Source organism: Sander vitreus, chromosome 20 (assembly GCF_031162955.1).
Source record: "Sander vitreus isolate 19-12246 chromosome 20, sanVit1, whole genome shotgun sequence".
NCBI classification, from domain to species: Eukaryota; Metazoa; Chordata; class Actinopteri; order Perciformes; family Percidae; genus Sander; species Sander vitreus.
In genome coordinates this window covers 24,392,388-24,413,407 of record NC_135874.1, presented here as the reverse complement: position 1 = coordinate 24,413,407, position 21,020 = coordinate 24,392,388, and the positions used below count along the sequence as shown (strand labels likewise).

General features: G+C 42.6%; 1 protein-coding gene across 1 annotated transcript in view; it reads left to right on the top strand.

The window, feature by feature from the left end:
- The first annotated feature begins 2,881 nt into the window (after positions 1–2,881).
- The window catches only part of myt1lb (myelin transcription factor 1-like, b), a 29,616-nt gene continuing 11,477 nt past the window's right edge, over positions 2,882–21,020 (top strand). Inside the window, exons 1-7 of the mRNA XM_078277442.1 lie at positions 2,882–4,034; positions 8,225–8,359; positions 11,218–11,308; positions 12,626–12,733; positions 14,324–14,550; positions 16,432–16,718; positions 20,045–20,269. Of these exons, the coding sequence (XP_078133568.1) occupies positions 2,882–4,034; positions 8,225–8,359; positions 11,218–11,308; positions 12,626–12,733; positions 14,324–14,550; positions 16,432–16,718; positions 20,045–20,269 (2,226 nt within the window). The remainder of the gene's footprint in view (positions 4,035–8,224; positions 8,360–11,217; positions 11,309–12,625; positions 12,734–14,323; positions 14,551–16,431; positions 16,719–20,044; positions 20,270–21,020) is intronic.

Genomic DNA, 21,020 nt, shown 5'->3' with positions numbered 1-21,020 from the left:
GATGAAAGACCTGAGGCAACATATACTGAATCTATACAATGTATTATTCCTACAGTAATTGGTTGTATTTTAAGTTTTTTTTTTTTTTATATGTAATTCATTCATTCATTCATTCATTCATGCATTCATTCATTTGCACATTTTACTCACATGAACTAATTTGAGAATGTCCTCCCATGAAAAACGTTCACATAGGTCATTTCTTCAAGCAGCAATTACGACGCATATTAACGTTTATAGTGGTGCCACCCTCTAGTGGCCTCCGGTAATTATTACGGGAGCAAAGCCAAGTAAGGTGACAAAGTAAAAACCGTTTCACAACGTTAAAAACGTGTTTAAAACCGCAACCAGAAAAAAAAAACACTCCTGTGGGTCTTATTAGAGGGTAGGAATAAACAACCTATATCGTTGTATGGTTTGGAGGAATTGGTTGACTAATTTTCAAAACCTTTACTGTACTGTTGCTTACTGCTGCTGTAGTCTAAATTGGCTGGCTAAACTCAACAGGATCCTCCTTTGCAATTATTTCCCACCGAAATGTGTAAGCCATCTCCAGAAGACCTTTGCCAGTGCTAAAACTGGAGCCATGATTATTTTTTGGAAAGACTACTACTAACAAACTAATCATTTGTAATAACAAAGTAAACTGTAGTTGCCTGTCCCTGGATACATATTTAATCTTAAGAATATTAGTATATGTAGACAATCAAAGCCTAAATACTTTAATTATGCCTTCCTGAAGACATGATACAAAAACATCATCTAGTTTTGGGACCAAAGCTGGTCTAAGGCGCGTTGGGAGGAGCCCGAGACCAGATTTGGCAGGTTTCTCTCCAGCAGATTCTGCTTTGCACCCCCGCATCAAGATTGGACCTGACAGTGCCTTCAAGTCCAATTAAGAGTAAAGCTCTGAGAGAGAAGTGTGTGTTTGGCACATAGCTCTACCCACCCAAAGTGTTGATGTGGCATCTCAGCAGCCATACTCCTATTTTCTTTCAGAATGTGAATCTCTACAGACTGGTGTTGATTAGAGCCCACAGCCGAGGCCTTAGCCGTAACACTGAGACTGTTGCCACTGTCTCTTCAGCCTGTCAACAGCCTCTCTGTCCATGGGTAGTAGCTGATTACCATGTTTTGTTTTTTGTTTTTCTATAAGTGCTATGGACATACCACAGTGCGTGTTGTTGTCAATGGAAGGTATTCACTTTCCTAAAGAATTCTCCAAATCCATCTCATTATTGAGCTCTCATTATGTTTGCTTTATTGGAATAGACAGATACAGCAACATTTTAATTTGCAGAATTTCCCCCCGAAAAAAGGTTTAGAGTTAGAAAATCTTACTGTATGCATCATTACCATGTTCCCCATTTCCCTCAAGACAGCTGTACTGGATGGTCGCTGGGCAGATTTCAATCTCCTAAATGTAATAAAGGTGACATTCTGGAGCTTCTCTGTGTTTCTCAGTGGCATGCACATCCCTCTGTAGCTAATCCAAAGCCAATTCAGGGAAGGGCAGTCTCTCTGTTCCCTCCCTAATCAGTTTTGCTTTCAAATCTCTTTTGTGTACCTTGATTGCTCTTCAAATTGCTTTCCTGTGCCATGTTTCACACCTTCAAAAATTAAACCCATGGTGCACGAGGTTGCTGTAAAAAGCCTTCCACTGTCAAAATATGTGCCAGGTCATTCGTGACTGTTCCGTCTTCCCGCTCTAAAGCCCTCACCCCCCAAGCACCAATATTGTGTCGCTCTCATTAGATTGGAGTGTGTGTGTGTGTGTGTGTGTGTGTGTGTGTGTGTGTGTAGTATGTACAGTAAGTGAGGAAAGGTCAGTGTGAGTGTTAGTTTTGTCTATGTACAAATGATATAGTTGAAAAATATTCAGATTTGTCTTTGTATGGATACTTTGTTCTGATGAATACGTTCACATGATTGTGTGTATTTTGATTACAGATAAGTTTTTGAGCCGGGCGATAATTAATATTTCATCACCGACAAATAATGCGTTTTTTTTTCTATGATCATTATTTTTTGTCTTGTGATTCACTCGTTCCCACCAGAAGTCAAACTCTTGTTTATCATTTCTGTGTGTGGTGGAGGCCTCTGGGTTAATTTTCTCTGCAGGAATGTAAGTGGCAAATGTGACGCCAACGTGAGCAATGTGCTCTTGGCGGCACAGGGTGGAAATGTGAAAGGAGAGATTGGAAGTGCTCCAGGAGTGAGTGCTTGAAATTACTGACAGAAGAGGTTCAGTAACCTTTTGCAGCCTGTCAGAATCAATTAGGCAGTGAAAGGGATTCTAAAGATACTGATGATTGAATGAAAAAAGAACTTTACTAGCAAACGATGAATAGGTACTGACTGGGGTTCATCGTGTTGCAGATGGAACTCCATATTTCTCTCAGAGTTTAGACTTTCATTGTGTAAAATTAAAAAAAAGCTTAATTCAAAGACTTTCTCACAGTGTTTTGAATCACACTGCTGAACAATGAATAAAATGTTATCTCATTTGCAACTATTTACAGAATTCTTCAGTAATATTGTTAATCATAAGACCTGTGAATATCTTATTCTAAAGACATCCAGGAAATAGGGGAAGAATCAGACTTTCCAAAGATATAGCCCCCGGTTTCATAGATTCCCATTTACCAGACCATCTTTCTCTGGAAGTTTCCCCGACCGCTATATTTAACTTCCTGTGCTGATTCACAATTCAGAACACAAGCTGCTGTTAAGACACTCAAAGTAAATTATTAGGGGAAGCAAAGAGTTCCTTATCCAATTTAGATGGACCAAGCCCAGAAATCTGATTTACCAGTAAAATAGAATGACGCAAATGAAATTACAAGACGTTTGCTCTTTCTTTCCAACAGAGAACGATGAGATGAGCGGCAGCGAGGGGGGCGAGGGTGATGGTGGAGGCGGCAGGGGTGGCGGCGGAGGCAATGCCAAATCTGGCCCGGCGACAGAGAAGGACAGCAACAACAATGACGAGTACGAGAACTACGATGAACTCGTGGCCAAGTCCCTCCTCAACCTGGGCAAGATCGCAGAAGACGCTGCCAACCGAGCCATGACGGAATCTGAGATGAACAGCAACTCCTCTAACAGCGCTGAGGAAGAGGACGACGAAGAGGAAGAGGAAGAGGATGAGGAGGACGAAGAAGAGGAGGAGGAGGAAGAAGAGGATGAGGAGGAAGAAGAGGAAGAAGAAGAGCAGGTTGAAACACAGAGGGGTGAGCTGAGTTTGGACGTTGACAGTGATGTGGTCCGGGAGACGGTGGACTCCCTTAAACTTCTGGCACAGGGACACGGTGCAGTATTGTCTGACAATTTAGATGGACAGGAGTTTCAGGACGGTACAGCCGAGAACGACTGTACTCACAATGGGGGAAGTGCACACAATGGTGGTAATGGACAAGTTAAGATCAACAGCAATGGACAAATAGAAAACAGCGACGAGGAAGTGTGTTTAAGCAGTCTGGAGTGCCTACGAAACCAATGCTTCGACTTGGCTCGGAAACTAAGCGAAACGAAACCCACTGACCGAAATGGACCGTCGCAGCAAAACCATTTTTCATGCGGGGATCCCAATCAACAGCCCCAGCATCACGGCTATGGGGATTTCCACCATAGCCAAGACGACAGGCGAACACTTGATAGGAACTATTCGGACATGGACAATCTCATGAAGCTAGAGGAGCAGCTGAGCCCGCGCTCCAAGGCCTTCTCCAGTTGCGCGCAGGACAACCGATATCACACCAACCTACGAGACTTTGATGAGGACACAGCCTCTGTGACGTCTGACCGATCGGAAGAAGTGTTTGACATGACAAAGGGCAACCTGTCCCTGTTGGAGAAGGCCATTGCACTAGAGTCAGAACGCGCAAAGGCAATGCGGGATAAAATGGCGGCCGAGGCTGCCAGGAGAGACGGGGTGAGGTATAACCATGAAGACCATGGCCTCCGACATGGCTACGGTGTTGAGCGTAAAGCCCGGCTTCCTGATGGTATGAAGAAGCCTTTCTACCATAAAGGTGAGTGGGTTTTTAAATACAAACACGATCCGATTCAGACCAAGCGTCCAATGGAAACCATATCTTTAGTGTAGACATGCTTACCTCATTTAACAAGCTTGGGTAAAAATGTTTGTCTGCCACTGTTTGGCTCTGTATTCTATCTATCCTTTACTGGAGACTAGACAGCCCACATGCATTCTGGGAACCTCACTATAACCCCAGGAAAAGCCAATTTGGAAATACGCATCTCGGTAGCAGTGGGAGCGGCAGCAGCTTATGTTGTTAAAATAGGCCAGCATGGAAACATCAGAGGGTAGGCTTGTCAGGCATAAGTAATGGCAATCTGCACGGCCTGTTAGGACCGCAAATCTCATCCCTGCGATGCAGCTTGGGGTAAAGCTGCCTATTTTTAAACCTGTGCAACCACTTGGGAGAGGCAGCTACAAAACAGAGGCCTTCTGCCTTTCGAAAGGATTCATGCTTTAGGTGACATTTATGACCTACCGTTGAGATTGATACATACTGATACCAAAGTAAGACAAATATATATGGCTAATCATATAGTACAAAGACCGCAGTATTCCATCAGTGGCAATTGTTATACAGTGTACTGGATGTGCTGGATGTCTGCTTGTATACGTACAGAGTAGAGTTGCACTCACACAGACATTTACAGCGCTCTCATTTCAAGCTCCCTTGTTTAACTAACCTATTATCATTCCTCTGATCATATCCTTGACTGCAACAATATTCAGACTTAGGTTAAATAATTTCCCCCCGTAAGGAAGATATCAGATGAGACCAACAAATTGGAGCATGCTAATTCACAGCAGGGTTATATTACAGCCTAAATGCCACACAACTCACAGCAGGTACAGTATATATTGTGACTTAAATGCCACACAAATGTTAATTTTGAAAGCCTTCCATGGCCTCCGTGTCTGGTAAATGTTGGAATAATGATAGGACGCAAAAGACAGTTGTCACGATAACATCTTTCCTCAAGTAAGATAGTAGAAGACACTCGTTGACCAGGGTTCCTGTGTGACTCATGAAACAGAGCATGGAGAGGGAGGGGAAATCAGGAGGGGGGTTCAGAGAAGAGCCCTGCTCCCTACGAGAAGCATGAGACTGAGATGAAAATTGAACAGTATCAGAATGACCGATAACGAACGGCAGGCCAACTGACTGCGCATTAATTACCAGAGATGGTATGGTAATGGGGGCCATTTGCTATGCAAAGCGCAGACCGTCCCCAGTCACAATCAATATCCCCTGCTTTCTAATATGCCTTCCACTTGGCTGCTTCCACTCTCTGCAATGGAAGCGTGGACAGGCAGAACACACGGGCATCACGTACTGTATGTGTACGTGTGTGTTCGTGCGCGTGGTAATGGAGAATTATTTCCAGCATACTGTTCAAACACTAACAGTCAATGTAATAATCTGCCCCAAAAGAAGACATTATTAAGAAGCCACAATTTACATGCAGACTAAGTTCTGTATCAACATGCCTTTATTGCACTGGTGCCAGACATGACATAGCAATATTGTACCAAACTCATGTGCCCCTAACAGATGATAGCCACAGAGGACAATGAGGTGCTCTTTTTTTCTGATGAATGAGACATGGGATTAAATTTGGTGACTCAAATGTATGCGTAGGTGTGCTCTCAATTTTGTCCTTTCTCAACCCTCCTACTCCCTTCACTTGATTATTCTTCTCTTTACTCTTACTCCACAACCTCTGGTTTATTTTGATTTGTCAGTAAAGGCCTTAGGTGGAGCTACTAAGTTACACAGGCCTGTACAACTTTAATCAGTGGTCTGTGTTTCTGTGGCATGAGAGATAAAAGCCACTCCCCTGTCTACTTTGCTAATGCTTGCTCCAGATAATGGTTTCTGTCACTCAAATGGCTCCAAATTGATTATACAGTCTGATACAACACTATACTCCTGTAGGGCTGAAACTACCGATTATTTTCATAGTCGATTAATCTTTCGATTATTTTCTCTATCTCAGTCGATTAGTTGTTTGATCAACATTTTTCACCATTTTCTGACATTTAATAGACCAGTGTTTTCCAAAGCCCAAGATGACGTCCTCAAATGTCTTGTGTGTCAAATGTCAACTCAAAGATATTCAGTTTACTGTCATAGAGAAGTGAAGAAACTAGATATAAATATAAACAAAATAAATAAATATTCACATTTGAGATGTTTGAATCAGAGGATTTATTTTTTTTTTTTATAAAAACTGACTCAAGCAGATTAATCGATAATCAAAATAGTTGGCGATTAATTTAATAGTTGACAACTAATTGATGTATCCATTAATCTATGCAGCTCTATACTCCTGTAACTCAGCTGTGAAAATATATAAAAGGATGTCATTGCTTCATGAATTTTCCTAATTTCCATTAAAAATGGTAAGGTAAACATGCGTCCTACATTGCATGTTGACTGTAAGAAGAATCCTTGATCTTGTTTGAGAGTCAAAGTGTTTTAAAGGTGGACGGTTACATTTGCAGAAACAATGCCAGTTGGCACAGCTTGGCATCGCTGCTTTCTGGTGGAAATTATATCTGATCTGGGGTTCGAAGAAATAGGAGAGCCAGGTTTTGGAAAAGGAAAGACAATCTTATTTTGTGTGTGTGTGTGTGTGTGTGTGTGTGTGTGTGTGTGTGTGTGTGTGTGTGTGTGTGTGTGTGTGTGTGTGTGTGTGTGTGTGTTCTTGTTTAACTACATTAGTGGGGTCCAAAAACCAGGAATACAGTATACATGTGGGGTCCGGACAGCTTTATGGGGCCAAAATGCTGGACCCCACAAGTTTAAAGGGCTGTTTGAGGGTTAAGACTTGGTTTTAGGATTAGGGTTAGAATTAGGTTATGGTTAGGGTGAGGGTAAGGGTTAAGGTTAGGCATTTAGTTGTGGTGGTTAAGGTTAGGGTAAGGGGCTAGGGAATGCATTATCCCCACAAAGATAGTGAAACGCACTGTGTGTGTGTGTGTGTGTGTGTGTGTGTGTGTGTGTGTGTGTGTGTGTGTGTGTGTGTGTGTGTGTGTGTGTGCTGTGTGTGTGGTGTGTGCTGTGTGCGTGCGGTGTGTGTGTGTGTGTGTGTGTGTGTGTGTGTGTGTGTGTGTGTGTGTGGGTGCGGTGTGGGCCTGTGTGCTTTTTGAACCCTCATTGTCACACTAAGCTCAACAAACTGTCATGTGAAGGCATGAGTGGTTTTAATGAAGAGAAGTATGATCAGTTCTTAATTGAATCTAAACTAAAAGATGAAACACTTTTTGGTGAAGGTCACTTACAGAGAGAGAGTAGTAATAGTTCACAAATCTTCACAATTTCATTATAGTAAACACACTTCACGATCAAAAGATCTGTCAGGAAGCCAGTTACTGCATCTTTGTCTTCACTCTATTACTTTAAATGAGCACAGCAGCAAATAATGGCCCATTAATAAGAAATAAAATTCACTTAAAATTCAAATGTTTTTGCTTGCAGTGGTCAAGGGTGTACATTTGGTTTCAGAAGTGAGGGCAGGGGGGCAGGGGGAGGGAGGGGCATGAAGTCAGGGATTCTTTACCTAAAATGAACTGAAAATACTGAAAGTCCTGCATTTTACATATTTATATCAAGCTAAAATTAACACATCATGAGGTCATACTTTCTAAATGAATGGCATGAATGAATGGTCAAAGAAATAGACAAGAAATAAAAATGCTATGTAAATTGCTATAATAATCAATATAATATACTTAAAATCACATTTAGATTTCATTGAAAAGAGACTTAACCATGCATTGTCACTCAAAAGAGCACTGCCTTATGTAATATTTAATATCGAATTCACGTCCATAGACAATGTAGAAATAGTTATTTAACAGTCCAGGAAATCCAGGACAGAGTGACACACTATATATCAAATATAAATAGCAAAACTACACATCTTGTGTTCTTCAGTTCTTCTGTTCCTTACTGGTGCAGCTGTATATCTGCCTTTCCTTAGGTCATATACTTTATGTTATTCTTATTTTAACTCCCTTGTAACTTACTTGACATCTGGGAGATATTTCTTTTCACCTTAAAGCTCGGATGTTATGTGGCGGCCATAGTGTCAGCCCCACATGCGCTAACATGTACTCGTGCAGCAGTCCAGCATTTTGTCATGTGCGATCGCCTAAATATGACTTTTCTGCTCACAGATGCTTCACGTGCAGACAAGAAGGAAAGTCGGTGTCCGACACCAGGCTGTGACGGCACGGGTCACGTTACGGGCCTGTACCCCCACCATCGGAGCCTGTCCGGCTGTCCGCACAAAGACAGGGTGCCACCAGAAAGTAAGCACTTCAGTCACACACCAGCCAAACTCTGCTTTGGCTTATATTTACCCAACCTGTGGCCTTTGTGTTTCTTTGATGTTCAGGAATCGGCATGTTTCCCGTGATCACTGCTGTGTCTGGCTCGTTCTGTGTGTGTGTGTGTGTGTGTGTGTGTGTGTGTGTGTGTGTGTGTGTGTACTTGCTGTTGTGGGACTGTGTTTGATATTTCAGTGGGGGGGGTTCAGTGACGGGCCAGACGGGTCACAGCTGCACTTCTCGTGTTACCTTTTGCATGGGGCCATGGTTTTGCTTGCGGATTGCCTGCCTAGTGTTTCCGTGGTGATGAGGTGGGAAATGAGGCCTTGTTGATGTGCAAATAGTGGCAACGCAGCAATTGGTGGGATGGTCACGAGCTGTCAATCAGTGACTTACTTGACTGTATGAGACTTTGTCCTCCACTAGATTGACTGGCAGTGATTGAGAGCTAATATACTAATCCCATCCACTGTTGTTGGTTTCATCATTGTAGGGGATATTTGGGTTGCATGCTTCTTCACAGCATGGTTCATTATTGAATGTGTGACTGATAAGATGAGGTGAAATGCCATGCTTTTTTTATTACAATAATTTGTCTAGCGTTGTAACGTTAATTGAGTCTGACTTTTTATTTTTTTCACAAAAAATTGAAAATGCTCACAGACCTTGATAACACTGAGCCGGCCTCACTCATCCATACCATAAACCCCATTCATTTATTTGTATTCCTTGCTCAATTAAGTTCTGTTGAATGGAAGGGCTGCATCATACCTCTAAGCCACGGATCAAGTGAAGTGGCAATAAACATTAGCCTTGAATGACTAGTGAGTTTTCCCTTTTCAGACTTCACCCCTGCTATTTAGTCTCATTCACCTTGTGCAAACTTCTCAATAAAAGCCCATTTACACGTTTCATTAACTGCAGCGTGAAAATCAAGTTATGATCTGTCATGATCCCAGACCGCAATCAAAATAAAAGAGGGTTTTAATAATGGCAAAGAAATTAGTTAGCATTAAAGCCCGGCTTGTAAAGACCAGCAGTGTCACCGATGACTCTGGTTCTGTGGAGCGCCGCTCACACAAAGGTCCCTAACCTGAGATGTACTTGTCTCCCAGGGATGTGAAATGACTCAGAGCAGCTGACCTTGACTGGGAATCAAGAGCCCCAAAATGGAATTTGGAATGGGCTTGGATTGATTGTCACTGGAGATTTTGGGATACGATGTCTCTGTTCCTCCTCCTGTTCCTCACTTGTGTTGATCGGGCCGACATTTTGGGGAAATGATACTGTACCGCTAATACTGCACAGGATGCTTTGGATCACAAAAAGTTCTCTTCTTGATCTCTGTGGCCTCATCTTCAATCCTTCTTCCTTGACTTCAAAAGGATACTTGAGAGTGCAACAAACATATACACACACACACACACACACACAGTCTTGTTGCAGTCAGAAGGTGACCTGTTTTAGGTGGCTTGAGTTATCGCTAGGTCTCTGCATTATCAGCCGTGTAGCAGCCACTCACCAGGTTTCTGTCAATATGTGGTCAATAGTCTCATGCAGACTGCTTGCTTCACCGCTTTAAAGGTAAAGACGAGCACATGTCACACATACTGCAAAGCTGCCTGCCTGTGGGGAGGATTCAGCTATGGGCAAGACTCTCTCCCCGATTAACACATTTGCTGTTCTGAATGGACAATGTGTTATTAATGCAGTGGCTTCATTTAATTGGGAAATCACACCATCACACCGCATCCAGACTGTTCCTTGGGAAATGACGATTAAATGACGATTAAATGATATCTCAAATTCATTATTCCCGTTCCTGTTTGCTCATTGTGGCTATCTTTTCTGTAGAATGCTAAAATATTGAATCAGCTCACATGGGAGTTTTTGTCTTGAAAGTGATTTACCTCTGCAACATGCAAGGCATTTGGAGCCACATTGCTTCCTTGTATTGTTCTTTTCTCAGCATCCCTATAGTTATGTCAGTGCCCACTGAATCAGGCGCAGTGCTTGAATTTCTTGCCATTCTATCTGTGTCTTTGCAAAGGGCAGGGCAAAACAGAGATATGCATAATGTATTGGCTTGTGGCATGTTGAGGTGGCAGGCTTTGTCCAATTACCTGCACCGAACGCCAATTAGTATGTAAGAGATGGAGGATGATGAGGGGTTAAAGTTTAAGGGGGTGATAATGATGAAGCTGGTGCCGATGGGGTTTGGCCCTGCACACCACGGATTTTCAGACGACCCTTCCCCGCGTCCGCGGTGCACCAACGGCTCCTCTCGGACATCCGTAGATCATTAATCTAATTGGCTGGTTGCCGAGGGGATCTGAGACAGTTATGGACTGTTTTAATGGTAAATGGTATCGAAGACTGCGCTCTCTACCCTGACAACCTACGGATGATAACAAAGCACACTCTATCAAGGAGCTTCATACCATGCGTCTGCTTCTGTCATTGAAGGCTTGTGTTTTGCATGATTGCTAGCTGTTGGTTGCTCTGCTCTCTGCATGCCCAGAATTCCTTTACCATTTCTGTCTCTTGCTGGCTTTGTCCTGTTAAACTTAAATGACATCTTTTTATTCATGGCTGTTCCCTATTCCATGAATACTAATTTGAAAGGCTGGATAAGTGGAAGCAATGTGGTGGGGAACCTTGCCTGCCCTCTCAAACTAGCGTTCATTAAAATGAAGAAGAGGTCATTTGGGTTCACACAGGCTCATTTCTTAATGATGTTTATAATGCCAAGCTCCTCACACACTAATAGAGCTCATGCGTGATTGTAAAGGGCTCCTAACCTTCCCTGTCTTTCACTCCTATCTCCTGTCTGCGTGAAGTTGTGGCTATGTATGAGAATGTTCTTAAGTGTCCTACGCCTGGCTGCACGGGACGTGGCCATGTCAATAGCAACAGAAACTCCCACAGAAGGTAAGTGACAGCCTGCCCATATGAAACTGGCACTGTCCATGTCGCACCCTCCTTTTTTCACATTGGGACTTTCTTTTAATGGCGTATTGTTCTGAAATTATTTCTTCATCCTCAATTTTCCTTTCCACGCCATGTTTTTGTTAAGTTATTGTTTAACCCATTCTTTTTGTCTTTGCAACACATTATTTTCTGTGTGTATAAGTACAGTCCTTTCTTATAATGTTGGGTAGAAGGGAATACAATTAAAGTAGTTCAGCTGCTCAACAATCCCATGGTTCTAACTGAGACTGATTAGAATGCAGCAATTCACACCTTCCACGGCATAAATTATTTATCAGCTCGTGGCGAAAAATGGCATCTATCCGGCTCAGGGTTGGAGGGAGAAACTGAAATAGCAGGGCGCTGTTGCCAGTGCTGTCAGACGGGGCGAGGTGACAGTGAAAGAGGAGTGTCACCCGCAGCAGATGCTCAGGGAGTCGGGCATAGCAGCAGCCATTAGCACCTTTCTGCCACTCAGCCAGGGTGACAGGAGAGGTGCAGACCTGGGAGGACCAGAATGCCTCCATGCTGTGCTCAGTGACACGGCTGCAGCGCAAAATAGGCACGCACAGTAAACTTTCACTTTTACTAGAAAGAGCTGATATAAACCTCCATTTACTACTGTATACCCCTCAACTTCCCAACCTGGTACACACTCTTATGCACATCTCATGACAGGTGCTCATGAGCACAACTCTATACTGGCTTCAGGCCATTGTCAAAGATCATTTTTTCACTGTGGCCCGGTACACTGCAGTTGACAGACTGGATGGAGAATAATAGGGGTTAAGGATAACAACATGAACTTCTGTCACATTTGGTTAGTTAGTTGTCAGGAGGAAGTTTTACAGCTGCAAATGCTATCGGAACATACTGCAGGTGTAGATCCCAAGTGTATGTGAGTGTGTGTCTTGTCAGCATGTTTTTAAAGGAAATACATGCACATTTGTATGCACATTTGTACATATGGGAATATCTATTCTGAGAATAATTTCAAGCCATTCAACCAGAAACAGGCAAGCTGTTGCCAATTGTGTTATTATTTATAAATGTTAAAGTGATGAAAATGAATGATTTTGAATTTGAATCAAATACTTTCTGAACTATAGTCAGGTATTTTAAAACTGGTAGACATTGGGATTCATTGGCTGACAGACAGATATGCACTGGCTGACAAGTTAAACGTGTTTTACAGCATTCAATGTAACATTTTCACCTATCACAATGCGTCTCAGATGCAAATTCCAATGTGCAACTTAAGTTGCTTTCTGATTGCAGTCTGTCAGGATGTCCCATCGCTGCCGCCGAGAAGCTGGCCAAAGCCCAGGAGAAGCACCAGGGCTGCGACGGCCCCAAGTCCAACCAGGCCTCTGACCGAGTCTTAAGGTAGTATTCACTCTTCACTTTCATATACATCACATATGATGAAATTCTCTGTTGGAGGTAGCCAAAATATGGGATGGACGGCACATAACGTAGATCAACGCATTCTCATAAACGGGTTTGTATGATATCTTGCAAAAACTTGCATTTTCATGAACAGGTTCGTATAATATTGTACGAAAACGTATGCACAACAATTCGTATGATACACTATGAAATTATGGCAACTGCCGGCCAGTCACGTGACAGTTAAGTTTAACAGTCTAACAACAGTTCAATTTAGCCGAGAAAAGGTGACTGTGAGCCGGGTACGGAGCACCGTGAGGTCACGGTCGTTTCAGTGACCGTTTTGAGTTTAGCAGACAAAAGGCGACTGTCCTGCGGTGACGACGACAGGTGGCGTAGGATTGTGAAGATCCAGGACTTTATTTCATAGGCTGTGTATATGTGTTAGTACATTATCTGGGTCACATAACAGTGATATAAACAAAAGATGCATCCTGGGATTCATTCAAAACTTTAATTTGTTTAAAAAAAGTAATACATACAATACGACTGAAAGGGACAATTATATTGTTAATCACAAAATATTTCTGAGACAATTAATTGTACAGCAAAAATGTTGAATTGTTACAGCTCTACTTTTCGTAGCTATATGTATGAATGGTTCATGAGAACAGCCTGCATGGATTCATGCCGTGCTATAACCGATGTCAGCTTCTAGTACATATTCAATCCATATGTGTTCTATTGTCACAAGGTGTTGGGTGTGGTCAGGTACTAAAAGGGCATGCAAATGTGTATTTTGTGTTAATTTGTACTGACTGAAATGTGATATAATACTTACCATTTAGAGAACTTCAACGTCATTCAGTCATGTCGGAATGTTTTGTTCTTTTTCCGCACCTGCATTTTGTGAAGCTTTTGAGATTTGAAATCTCCCCTTTTTTGTTTTATGTTTATGTTCTCCTGTCCCCTGAGAATACTTCCTGGAAACGGCATGTTCATTTCTGTGCTCACTATTAGATTCCAACAAAATTGGCCTCATTTATCATAGGGAATGGCAGAGCTTTTTGAATAAGAGTTATTTTGATAGTCATGAAAATGCTATGATGAAAAGTCATAAGTAATTGTAATTTATTTTTTATTTTTTATATCTAAGGGAACATCAACAGCATACAATATTACATTTCATTTCTTCCTGGTCTTAGATTGAAGATATAAATGCATATCAAATGATGAAAGCACATCAGAAGTATGCAAGTGTAATAAAAGAAATGTGGAAATTCAATTTTGACTGTTTTTTTTTTGTAGTCTAGGCATGAAAAACACTAGAAGGGTTATTTTGTTGTAAAGTAGGAGGAAGAAAACATCCATGCAATGGTGTATCAAAGGGATGCCCCACACTCTAAATCACCCCACCGTTACCATCTACCAGCATCATTCTCCATATTCTAACCCTAGAGTATTACCATAACACCTTCCCTTGCATCTGCCCATTTTTTTAACCAAACCCCAAGTTCCCCTCTCCTTCCCCTGGGCAATATTGAGTGCCTCGGTCCAACTTCCACCACCTCGTCATTTATTTTCCAGGCCTATGTGCTTTGTCAAACAACTGGACTATCCACAGTATGGTTACAAGAACAATGTCTCCACCAGCACGCCCCGCTCCAACCTGGCCAAGGAGCTGGAGAAGTACTCCAAGACCAGCTTTGACTACAGCGCCTTCGATGGCAGTAACAACCACCAAGTGTACGGGAAACGGGCCATCGCACCCAAAGTTCACGGACAAAGAGACACCTCCCCCAAAGGATATGACGGTACTATTTTACACAGGGTTTCCGCAGGGTCTTAAAAAGTCTTGAAAAGTCTAACATTTCAAAATCAAAATTTTAGGCCTTAGAAAGTCTTAAATTCGCTCAAGAATTGGGTTCTGGGTCTTATAGACCCTGAACACGCACAGAGGTGTTTTAAGTTTATCTGGCTGATTGGACCACTTCCCAGGACTGTTTGGGTATGTTTAAACTGATTGATTGACATCTTCCTGAGCCTCTTGTTAGCTTTGTTGCATCATTTAGGGCAGGACAAATGACAGCTTTTCCATTCTTATTGGTAGAAAAGATTTGTGACCTAATACATTCCCATCTAATGCTGCATTCCAGGCAACCCGTAACTCGTGTTTTCACAACCTTCTACCCATAAGAGTGCCCTGGAACGGCAGTCAAACCCGTAACCCACTACTCGTGAACTCGTCCAAGATCGTTGTACTCCCAGTTACAGTTTTGACGTCACACACACATAAACAACAATGGCGACCCCTGTTGATGCTGTACAGACGCCATGAGAAATAGAAATAAATATACATAAATAGGCAACGTAAAGTAATTCCACACATTGTAATCAAAACAATACACATACAATTGTGTACTACTACAGGTTATGTTTATTAAATGAAGCCCAAAATATGTCGCAGACTAGAAATTGCTAGTATCAGCTAGCGCTAGCGAACATCAACGTTAGGTAGCCGCTAGCTAGAAGGGTTTGTGGTGACTTTACCTGGAATGCTGTCACTACCCAATGTGAGTCGAGTACAGATGTGAGTTGCGCATGCGTCACTTTGCGACAAGTAGCCTACAAGACGCTAACGAGAGACCTCTGTAATGTCAATACAATAAAAATGGACCTACATAACGAAGTTTGTTCACTGCTGGCTACAAGTTAGCAATCAAACACAACAAAGGCTGTCACTTGAATGGCGTTTTAAGCTAGCGTTAGTAATCAAAACAATCATAGATAGCTAAAACGTTTTTGAAATGATTTCCATCGTCTGTTATTGTTTGTAATGAGAAAAGTTTATTATTTTATGGATTTCACAAATTTCAGTATGACACGTTATGCCGTAAACCATTTAAATCTGAGCATGCGCAACTCACATCTGCACTCGACTCACTTCGGGTATGACACGTTATTTCGAGGCTACGTTTTATCCATCTGAAAACTATAATAGTTTGGCAGGGAAAGCAATCTTCTTCGTAAATTAATTGAAGATATGTTTCAGAAATCCTAAAAATCTGGGCGGTATTTTGCAGGTTTGAAGGGTGTAACTTAAACATACCTAAAAACACACATATATATGATATATACAGATGGGTAAACCCACCTAAACTTAATTTACTCACCTTTAGAAATTGAATTTTTTTTAACCTTTTTACGACCCATAAATCCATATAATATATCATTGTAAGTATTTACCAAAATGCATTAAGCCAGAGGTCTTCAACATGTTTTAGGCCAAGGACACCTAACCTGAAAGAGAGACGAACATGTAGTAGTTATACAACTTCTACATATGTTGTATAAAATTGAGTTGCATAATAAACTGGGCCTACAATAGCGTGTAGGGTGGCCTAAACACATATCTTTTTATGGTGCCCTACATTAATAAGCTATTAAAATAATAATTATTTACACATTCATATATTGTGTTTTCATGTCAAACATACATGTGGAAGGCACATTAAGCTTAACTGTATCTGTGGATGGCTATACTGTAGCGGCTACCTTACTTACCTACAGGCCAGTAAGCCTATCATCACTGTTGTTGAGTTGTTGAGAGGAAAAACACATTCAAAAAAGTAATAAACAATAATTTGGCGGCCCCCATGCAGTGACTGTTCATTTTGCATTTCTTTAACCCACAGCCAAACGTTACTGCAAGAATTCCAGCTCGGCCAGCAGCACAACCAGCACCTACGCGCCCAGCAGTAGCAGCAGCAGCCTGAGCTGTGGAGGTGGAGGAGGGGGCGCGGGCGGAGGCCGAGGGGGCGGGGGCAGCAGCGCCAGCAGCACATGCAGCAAGAGCAGCTTCGACTACAGCCATGACATGGAGGCCGCCCACATGGCGGCTACGGCTATCCTCAACCTGTCCACACGCTGCCGGGAGATGCCACACGGCATGGGGGGGAAGCCCCAGGACCTGTGCTCGCAGGTAGGAGGGGGGGAGGAAGGATCATTGTTGTACATTTTGTCACAGAAATGCACACATGCACACACTCCCACACACACACACACACACACACACACACACACACACACACACACACACACACATTTCATCAAAGATGCGGGGCTGTGTCTTACACTCAGGTCTCAGCAGGGCAGTTTTTTTATTTTCCTTCTGGGAATCAGATAGGAGCAGGACGAAGCGCCGTTTGACACGGCGTGAGCCCAGTGTGTCATTTCTGAGGAGATAAGGTGACTGTGTTTCTGTATTATCTGTGCCCAGATGCTGAGCTGGGAAATGGGGGCCAGAAAGAGCGCGTACAGCGGCGGTCTAATGCTGGCTTAATGCTAATGTTGACAGTGGAGACTGCCAGAGAAATAGAGGGAGGGTGATAGAATTAAAAAATAAAGAAAGAGAGCAAAGAAAGCCCTTTTGGTGGGAGCTTTCTAAATGTCACAGTGCAGACGGTGAGGAGAGGGCGATACAGGAGAGCAGGATGGTACTGAGGAAAACGAGGGGAGAGCAGAGGAAAGGAGAAGGAAAGGATGAAAGTCAAAAGCAGCGTACTTCCAAAGGAAAGTGGAACGGAATAAAGTTGGCGGGAACAAACGCCTGAAGCAGTCAGTACTTCCTCTGGTACTACCTCATTTCATTGTCTGTCCTTCTCCTGCTTCGGGGCCAGACGGGCAGGATGCTCTCAGGGCATGATGGGAAGACGGAAGACTTCAGAGGGTCTCTTCTTCTTCCTCTTTCATCTCAACACCTCACCTCGTGGCACACACTGTTCCTTTCTATGTCTGAATGAAACTTCACACACACATATCTATTCTCGCCTCCTTGTTTTTATCAGCCTGTCTATCCGTCTGGTTCTCTTTGTCTCAGTCTGCTCGTTGAATTTATTCAGTGTCATTTTCTCCTCTAACCCTCTTAGACTGTTGCATTTGAATAACTGATCGAGGCCACAAGAGGTGAAACTCACCTGGATTTTACAAAAACACATTTGTGATATAACGAGATAAATTCATATGCTGTCTTAATAAAAAATATCTTGTTATACCCTTTTATAAAGGAGCTTGTACAAATGAGAACATGTTCTAAATATAAGGAGAAATAAGGCAGAATTTGTGTTGTCATGGTGGCAGCAGTGTGCTGCTATATAAATGTCAAACACCTAATCTACTTCCTATTCAAGTGGTTGTACAATAATGTAATGTCAATTTAAGGATAATATTAAAGTGAGGAATGTGTATGTAACAAGTACAACAGTGAGGGAAAGAGCCAACAGAGTGAAGGAACGGCCAGAGAGGAAGACAGGACATGATTCTGGTTTTATTTTAAGACCTGTGGGCAGACGTAATGTGGCGAGAATTCGCAAGTGACCTCTCACGCTCTGGCCCTCTTCCTCCCAGCATCTCCATGGCAACAGAGGTCAGGGGTTACAGGAGGGCCAGAGCGAGAAGGGGTGGTCTCTAATGAAGGAGGCGGGGTGCATCCTCACATATCATCCTCGTTAATTCGATATGAAGGGGTGGGTCACGTTAAATGGACGGTGACATAGAATACAACGGCTGACAAGGAGAGAGCGCTCCGCTGAGCATTTTCACAAGGACAACATGAGCTGTGGCAACACACGATGAGGCACGTGCCGTTGGATCTATATTCCTCAGCAACTTGACCTTTATTTTACAGAAACTGTTTCTATTGTTCGTATGCTCCTTTACTCATTTCCCACTCATCTTCTTTCTCTTTTTCGAGCTCCTAGCCAAACGTCCAATTGAACTTTTACTCCTGTTAAATAGTAAATGTGTGTTTGATAGAAGCGGGCGCCTACATTGTGTAATAATGTCAGCTGACAGGTGCTATTGTAAAAGCTGAGTTTGTGTTGTGTCTGCACAGCCTTAAAATGAACAGTCTTTGCATTTAGCACCCCAACATTTCTGTGTTTGTCTTTTTTATAGTACTCACAGTAATTTTTACTATTCATAGTGAGCTCTTGTTCTCCACAGACTAATGACCCAGCAGCAATATTGTTTTTTCAAGCTGTTTTTCTACTATTTTCAAGTTTTTTGGTTCAGCCACAGTTCTTGCAATATTCATGCCCAGTCCCAAATTTCAAATCACCTCCCGTGCTTTTGAGTCAATGTGCGTCACAGAGGTTTTGGCTTCAGACACCAGGAGAATCCACCCCTAGGGACACTGTCGGCTGGAATCAGCATTAAAGCGAGCTCTCCTACTCATGAAAGGGAGCAAAGGGGGCAAGGAGGATTAGGAGGACAGGGGAGATGAGAAAGGGGAGTTAGAGACGGGTATTAATGAGAGAAACGACACAAACACATGCAACATGCATGCAAAAAAAAATAACCCTTACAGGAGTGGGACTCTTTGTATATACAGTAGTGTGTGCTAGATGTAGTTGAAAGAAAAGTAATGCGTGCGTACAGTAGAGATAGAGATACAGACCTACACTCAGGAGGCTTGTTGGATGTGGCCCACTTTGCTCCAGAACAGGGTAGAGTTCTGCCTCTATTTTTGGGATTGCAGTAGTCTGCTGCTGCTCATCACTGCTCTCAACCCCACCCCTAACCCTCAGCCCCTGCCCCACTGTGATGTCCACTCACATTAGGCTCACACACACACACACACACACACACACACACGCACACGCAAAGTCATGCACACACACCCTTCTGACTGCACAGAACACAGTAGAGACCAAAGTGGGATGGAAGGAAAGAGAGAGAAAAAAAGGAGGGGGTTCACAGAGGGATGAACTCGTCCTTGAGCACTGATGCCCTCGTCTTCTTTTGACCCTCTTACACTACATTGCTACTGTACACTGCAAGTGTCTAATGTTTCCTTCCAGACGGACAAAAAATAAATTGGAATATTGTTTCAGGTATTTGAACTGCAGGTGTTCTTGATCCATCTTTCCAGACATCTAAAAACTTCAAAAGTGAACACATCACTGGAGGAACAGAAAATCCTAGCACTTTTTCATGTACTTCTTTAGTATTCACCATGTACTGAGCTCCTGTTTTGCCCAGCTCTGATCCTAAAATGTGAATTTGTTTGACTGCTATTCAATCAGAAACACTCACTCTCTTTTATTCCCTTTCTCTCCATCCCTGCCTCCTTATGTTCTGTGCATCATTTTACCCTTCCTCATAATCATCTTACTGAAAACACACAACTCAACACACACACACACACACACACACATCTGTCTCTTACCCGCATTGACCCCCCCACACACACACACACACACTCACAAACACACACACACACAAACCACATCCACGTCCACTTTCCAGAGTCCGGGTCTAGATGTTGATGAGAATGGTACGTTGGACCTGAGTATGAGCAAGCGTCTGTGCAGCGGAGGGGACTCAGTGCTCACCCCTCTAGAGCCCATGTCCCCGCAGAGGCAAGCTGCCCTGCTGGGCTCCCGCTGCTACGGCATGGGGGACGCCGCCGACTGCTGGGACCTGCCTGTAGACTACACCAAGATAAAACACATAGACGAGGACGAGAAAGAGGTAAAGGAGAAAATGACAAAATGCAAAATTCACTTGATCACTAATGTCTGGTTGTGGCCAGATATATACATACGTATGTCATGTTTATATTTTTTTTATAGGAAGGAAGGTAGATCGCTGTCTGAACTAAGTTAGTCAGTATCTTCAAAATATAGAAGAAGCTACTGGTCATGGTTGAGTCACCTTAAAAAAGAATCAATAAAAACAGTGCTATATAAAGTAGAACACATTTTGTCACCAGTCTTATTAATACAAATATTACATATTTGATCAGTGAAACCCATATGGCTACTCACCTCTCTGTCCTTAAAATGTTCCATCACACATTCAATTTCCTTTAGGATGTTCATAACGATACCAGGATCAGGATAGAACGAGAAAGCTTACAAATAAATGAAAGATAGTTGACGATAATTATAAAGCAGTAGTATATGATAGTTTGTGGTTTTGGATGCTGATAGACAGTACAGTTGGCATGCGTTACTGTCTTTTCAGTGTGTCTAGGTCCAAATTATTTCCCTCCAAGTCAAACATTTGCATTGCTGTCTGATTGTCTTCTAGGTTTCTTACCGCCCTGTCTTACTCACTGTTTTGGAATCGTTAGAAAGTCATATTAGGGATTTTTGAGGGAAACCTAATGAATCTGCATGTTAATTGATGTCAGCATTTCCATGCACAGAGGTATCTGCTCTGTTTGTATCATGCACCCCGCATGCTGGCTTTCTGTTTTTACATTTCGCTCTTCTCCAAA